This window comes from Nothoprocta perdicaria, unplaced genomic scaffold, assembly GCF_003342845.1.
Source record: "Nothoprocta perdicaria isolate Ctin4 unplaced genomic scaffold, notPer1 scaffold_162, whole genome shotgun sequence".
In the NCBI taxonomy this organism is placed as follows: domain Eukaryota; kingdom Metazoa; phylum Chordata; class Aves; order Tinamiformes; family Tinamidae; genus Nothoprocta; species Nothoprocta perdicaria.
The window spans coordinates 347,779-354,374 of NW_020454783.1; the positions used below are offsets into that span (position 1 = coordinate 347,779).

General features: G+C 51.5%; 1 protein-coding gene across 1 annotated transcript in view; it reads left to right on the top strand.

Moving 5' to 3' along the window:
• The window catches only part of PRDM14 (PR/SET domain 14), a 6,016-nt gene extending 803 nt beyond the window's left edge, over window positions 1–5,213 (top strand). The window contains exons 2-6 of the mRNA XM_026035601.1: window positions 29–186; window positions 314–584; window positions 1,947–2,149; window positions 3,785–3,886; window positions 4,986–5,213. Coding sequence (XP_025891386.1) covers window positions 29–186; window positions 314–584; window positions 1,947–2,149; window positions 3,785–3,886; window positions 4,986–5,213 — 962 coding nt within the window. The remainder of the gene's footprint in view (window positions 1–28; window positions 187–313; window positions 585–1,946; window positions 2,150–3,784; window positions 3,887–4,985) is intronic.
• Window positions 5,214–6,596: the final 1,383 nt, after the last annotated feature.

A 6,596-nucleotide genomic window follows, 5' to 3' on the forward strand; every position in this document is an offset into this window, starting at 1 on the left:
CCGCGCTGAGCTCCGCTCCGCTCCGCAGGGCTGGCCGTGCTGCGCGCAGCCTGCGGGGACGTGTCGCAGCTCGGCGTCTTCTGCACGGAGCCCATCGCCAAGGGCGTGCGCTTCGGGCCCTTCCGCGGCAAGGTGGTCAACACCAGCGAGATCAAGACGTACGACGACAACTCCCTCATGTGGGAGGTAGGGACCCCGCGGCCCGGGCCCCCGTGTCCGCGGAGGCGCCGCGGAGCTCGTGGCCGCGCTCCCACCGCGTGGCTCGTGGGTGGGAGCGCTCGGCGCTGAGCCCGCGCTCGCCTCTGCTGCCCAGATCTTCGAGTGCGGGCGCCTGAGCCACTTCATCGACGGCAGGGGGGCCGCGGGCAACTGGATGTCCCTGGTGAACTGCGCCCGCTTCCCCGAGGAGCAGAACCTGACGGCCCTGCAGTGCCAGGGCCAGATCTTCTACGAGAGCTGCAAGGAGATCCTCCCGAGGCAGGAGCTGCTCGTGTGGTACGGGGACTGCTACGTGCAGTTCCTGGGCATCCCCATCAGCCTGAAGGGCATGCCCGACGGGAAGAGAGCCCCGCAGCAACCTGAAGGTGAGAAATAAATCCCCTCGAGCCCTGTCCAGCCCTAGGGCACCTGCCGGTGCTTTAAAAGACCCTCCAGTTCACCTTCTCATCCAGCCATCCCAGAAGAGCATCCCAAAAGAGCCACGGCACCGGGAGGCTCGATCAAAACCCACACCCAGGGCTGCTGTCAGCCCTGGGTGAAGCTCCCCTTGGAGCCTGGCACCYGTCCCTGGGGTTTGCTGCTTGTTTTCGTTTGCTTTGGGAGTAAGAAGTGGTAATTGGGTGGCTGTAAAACATCTGGTGCTGCCTGACAGCGCCCTGGGGAGCAGCGGAGCGAGCGGCCGATCCGTCCCCGCTCCGCGGCAGCCCTTCCTGCAGCCGAACCCCTTTGGGGAGGAAAGAAAGAGGCTTTGGGGCATTCCTGGCTTCATTCCGTTTTAATTGCCCAGTCGCACGTGCCCAGCCTTGGCACCTTTCCTGCAATTACTGCTCCTAGCAAACGGGGCAGCCCAAAATCATCCCAGTCCTGCAGTGCCGATGCCGCTTGCAGAGGACACGCGTGTCCCCTCTCTGGGAGCGCTGTACKCAGGTAGAAAGTGTGGCATTCGTAGCAGTAAAACTTGGGCATGAAGAAAATGGATTTGTGCAAACACAGGGAATGCTGGAGCTGTCAAGGAATATATTTTTGAAGTGCAGCGGTAAGAAAGAAAGGAGAATTTAGCAAAACTCTGCATGGAGCATTTGGAGCTGTTGTTTTAAGGTGCCTTCTCCAGAGCGCTGGTTAATTACTGATCTCAGTTTTAAGGCTTAAAGCCAAAGTTACTTCTCTGTGTTGTGCTGAAGGCATAAAAGGATATTTAGATATTTGCAAAGTTACCTATGTTGTTTCCCATTTTGGTCGTTACGAATCGAAACACAAAAGAAAACGAAAACATATTCTTGTGCTACAGTAGTTAGAAAATCTTAGAAAAGATAGGCAGAGTTATCTTTTTGCTTTTCAATGGTAAAATTTTTGGACAATGATGATAATAAATATCTAGCACTGTTTCTGTTTGGTTCCCCCAACCTTTCACRTTGCGGGCGTCAAGGCAGTTTTTCCGAATATTCCCCCCGCGTTAGGGAAGTGCACRGCTGGAATCCCGTCCTTGCTGAAGTCAGTGGCCACACACGGGAATTTCGTTAGCCAGGGGTCTCTTGTGCCTCCTTTCCCTTAAGGGGGGGCTGTGGGGGCAAACGGGGCAGAGCCCCCCAGCTCCGTGAATCTGCACTACCAGATCCCATGCAGCAGCTTCCATGGAGCAGCAGCTCGGAGAGAGGGGGGGATTCACGACTGCCACCTTCTCGCTGCGCTGTCACGGCGGGATCGGCTCTTTCCCTTCCCTTGTGCAGAGGCCGGCGAGAGCTACAAGTGCGAGCGGTGCGGCAAGGTGTTTGCCTACAAGTACTACCGGGACAAGCACCTGAAATACACGCGCTGCGTGGACCAGGGCGACAGGAAATTCCCTTGCCACCTCTGCAGCCGCTCCTTCGAGAAGCGGGACAGGCTGAGGATCCACATTCTCCACGTCCACGAAAAGCACCGGCCTCACAAGGTAAGCCCGGCCAGCCCGCTTCCCGCGGGTCTTGCTTCTCCAGGTTAATTTATTGCCCTTAATTAGCTTATTTTGGCAGAGGTTAAGATGCTGATGTGCTTCCCCCGCTTACCTTCGCTTCGGTTTCCTTGGCACTTTGGAAAAGTGTAAAGGAAGAATTCTGCCGCTAAAGGAAGAATTTGTCTTATGCCGCTGAGATGAGCRAAAGGAGTTAATGAATTTACCCTAACTGAGTGACCCTGCGGGGCTGGGGAGGGTTTGAAAGGGGAACTACCAGGGAGAATCCTGGACTGGAGCGGGGAATCCTCCTGTGGGGAAAGCCCTCCTGGTGCAGGCGGAGCAGCCKGGTGGTGATGCTGCAGCTGGCTCCAGCAGAGCCCCGAAGCAGCTTCACTTGCCCCAGTGGAGCCAGCACATATTTCTCCAGGATTTCTGGATGTTTCCGTGTGGTTTTTAGTGCTTTTCCCCCAGATCTATTTGGATTTGATGAAAGCGGCGCGTGCAGAGCCCYGCTGGACCTCAGGGCTGCCTGGGCTCCGCTCCTCCTGCTCTCGCACACCATTAAATCATCCCCGAAAACCTTCCAAATATCCATCTTATACTTTGCACTGGAATAATGGGAATTGCTCAGGAAAAGTGTTAGAAACAAATCAGCAATACTGCAATGTCAGGCTATCACCCTGATGCGGTAACAGAGGTTTTAAATGACATTCTGTAGAACGTGAAGTTTGAAATACGTTGTGTTCCTCACTTTTGTTCTCTCTTTCCTTCTGTCTTCCATAGAGAATTTATTTTGGAATGCATACTTTGAAAAATACTTTAAAACAACAGGAAGAGAAATTTGTTCCGAACAGATACTGTATTTGAATGAGAATAGATGTATGCAAAAAAATGAGTCGTGACTTAGTTTAGTTCAGACTTAGGAGCRAGGATTTCTTTTGAAAGAGTCGCAGCAGAAAAGTGATTTATGGCCTCATGCAGATTTCCCTCAAGTCCGTGCAAGTCTCTCCGGTGCGCTTGGAACTGGTTTTTATTGCAATTTGGGACAGGCAGCACCTGCTGAGGGGGCTGCTGGTGCCCTCGGAAGGTGAAGGGCTGCACCTTGCACTGACCTGCGGGGAGGCGTTTCGGGAAAATCCAGCTGCAGACGAAATGCTGTGACTGACCGTGTCTGAAAAATGAGAGTTATTTTGAGGTCTCCTTTAAAATTTCTTTTAGCTAAAAAAATAGATTAACTTAGTTGCTGAGTAAAAATATTAACCTAAGCATTATTTACATTGATGCATTTTGAAGAAAAATAATGATTTGGATTAAATGATTTTTGAACTATATGCAAAAACGGATTTGAAATTTTGAAGAATTTTCCTTTTTAAAATCTTTCTTAAAATGCATTAAAATTCAGTCTGTTAAATCACCTTGCTATTTAAATTACTCGTGTCTGTTTATAAAAATATGTATTAAAATATTTGCACCCATCCTAACAATTTTTTCACCTATGCTGTCTTATGCTTCCTGTTAACTTTGAGTATTTTCTTTATATATATATGTGCATATATATTCTTTATATATATGTGCATATATATATAAATGCTATTTTATATATATTTTTCTATATATAAAATGCTATTTTTTCAGTGCTCAGTGTGTGGGAAGAGCTTCTCTCAGTCGTCCAGTCTGAACAAGCACATGAGGGTTCACTCCGGGGAGCGCCCCTACAAGTGCGTGTACTGCAACAAGGTGAGGGTGAGCACCCAACCCGGCGCCCCGTGCGCTGCACCCGGGGCTGCTCGCGCTCCTTTTCCTGCTCCTCTTAACTTTCCTTTTCTGGATCGAGCGCTCCAGAGAAGGGGCCACGGAATGGGACTCACCTTGAAGCCGTGGAGCGGTTTATGTGCATGATACTGCAATAGCAGATCCCTCTAGGGCATGTCCCGCTTGGGACCAGGGCCTGGTGCCTCTGGTAGGTCTTTCATGGATAAGATTTTTATTTACCCTTTCTCAGACCGCAGGGCTATGCTAGGGCAKAGCAAGGATAAAAATTTCCTCTGCCTACCCCGTATGCAGCAGTTCCACTTATAGCAAAGTGTTTTTCCCAGACTGCTAATGGCAGTAGGAGTAGCAGCCAGAGCAATTTTATGGGGTCTGCAAGTGGTAAGGGGGTCCTAAAGGTCTCTCGCAGGAAAAGGGAAAACCTGGGTTATTCTGCAGCATCCTTGCTAAAGTCTCATTTAGAGGGTTTTCTCCAAAGACGCAGAAGGCTTTTGCTGCTGGAGAGAGAGAAAAGGCTGCAAGGTCTGACCAAAGGAAGAGTAGTAGAATATGGTGGAGGGGGGTGATGAAATGCGGGAAGATGGAGACACATTGGGTTGTGTGGGTCATTTCTGACACCTGAACTCCCAGCCAATATATGTGAACATGAGAGTTTCACATTCTGATTAAAACGGGAAGGGAGGAACCTGCACTGGGAGCAACCTGCAGTGCACGCAATACGGGGCTAACTAGGACGGTGTTGACCGGACTCCTTATTCTTTGGCGCGGGACGTGCCCGGTGGTGTCTCAGGTCAGAAGCCCTTCCCTGGCCKCTGTGTAGCTGATGGGCTCAGCCACGGCGCTGCGGCCGGGCTGGTCGCCGGTGGCTTTGGCTTCCTCGTGGCCGGGAGCTGTGGGCTGGCTCTGGATACCTGAGAGTGGGCGCTGTTGTTGGAGTTGTGCTCGGGAGAGCAGCGCCTCCAAAGGGCCYGGCTTGGCTGAAGGGCCCGGCTTGGCTGACGCGGTGGGTCGCAAACCCGGGCTTTGCTAACGCCGCGCCTTCCCCGCGCGCTCGGTGCCGTTGCAGGCGTTCACGGCCTCGAGCATCCTGCGCACCCACATCCGGCAGCACTCGGGAGAGAAGCCCTTCAAGTGCAAGCACTGCGGCAAGGCCTTCGCCTCGCACGCCGCCCACGACAGCCACGTGCGGCGCACGCACGGCCGCGACAAGGGCTGCGCCTGCGCCCAGTGCGGGCAGCTCTTCGCGCAGCCCGACGAGCTCCGCTTCCACACGCAGCTCCACGCCGCCCGCTAGCGCCGGCGCCGCTCCGCGCGGGCGTCCCGCCGAGCCGCGGGCCTCCCCTCCGCTGTGGGGCCTGGCGGGCACGCGGGGTCCTGCCGCCTCCGCTTGGCGGCGCTCCGGAAGGCCCTGGAAAATCTCCTGCTCCTCAGGTCTGCAGGAACAAAGGTTTCGAAATCAGCCCCGTGACAGCGCTGTTGGGAAAGGGGGGAAGAAGCCTCCCCTCTTGCTGAGGTGCAACCTGAGGGTAGGAGCGACCGGCCCAAGACACCACAGCCCCCCAGCTCTCCGTGCACAAAATCCCCTCTCCAGCTTGCGGGAACTGCTCAGCCTGCAAGGGAGCACTGCAGGGTTTCACCCTCCATATCCCGCTGTTTGTGCAGCCAGCTCAGGACCAATTTCTGTGCTTTTTTGTGTTGATTTTAACGTACTTATTTATTTTTTATTAGGGAAAAAAAAAAGTTCATAAAAAGCCATTCACTCTATTGAAAGAGCTATTCATTTAGCTAAGGATGAGAAGTTCTTCTGTAGGATATTTTCCTTGAAAGTTCAGGTTCGATTCTTGCTTTTGCTTTCTATTCTGATGTTGGCGAAGGATTCAAAATAACATCTCAGGCATGCTGCCCATCCGTACCAACCCTCTATGACCCCATTTCTCTGCACATTGCAATGGATAAATGGGTAGAATAATTTCATTATGGAAACTTAGGTGTTTGAACCTTTTTTTCCCTTTTTTTTAATATACTTCCAAAACTAGGAGGAATTCTTAGCAAAATGGCATTCACCCTGTGAGCTCACATGGAGGTGAGCCCAGGGAAAAGCCTGGGCTGAAGGGCTGCTGAGTGCAGGGAGCATCAGAACGGATGCAGAGGCTGGTGCTGGTTCCCTGCACCCCTGGGCAGGGGCTGTGCTTGTGTGTGGAGCTTCCCCTGTCAACAGGACCCTGGGTTGCATCCAGAGGCATAACAGAAGCCCTGGCTGCAGTCTCGTGAATTAACCTGGATAGTTTGATGTTACTGGGAGAATGAAGCTCCTTTTTAATATCCTACCTCAGTTAGGACTAACTAGAACTTTGCACATAGGTACAGGAGATGGATCCTATTTTGTGCCTACCAACTTTAACATTATTACTTTAAACACAGCATAGACGTTGTAACTGGAAGAATGTTACCTGCGTATTTTATTATGTCCTGTAGATAGTATATCTATAAATATGTATATTGGTTTGCACTAATTTCTGTATGTTTTTCTGTGCATTGATGTTGCATTGTTCTCATTATTCTCATGGTTAAAAAACTTGAATATTTATAAAACCACTTACTTGTAAGTGAAATACTGAGGCCCAGCACTAAGTAGGGTGTGAAATAAATGAAGTGCTAATATTGTATGTACATACAT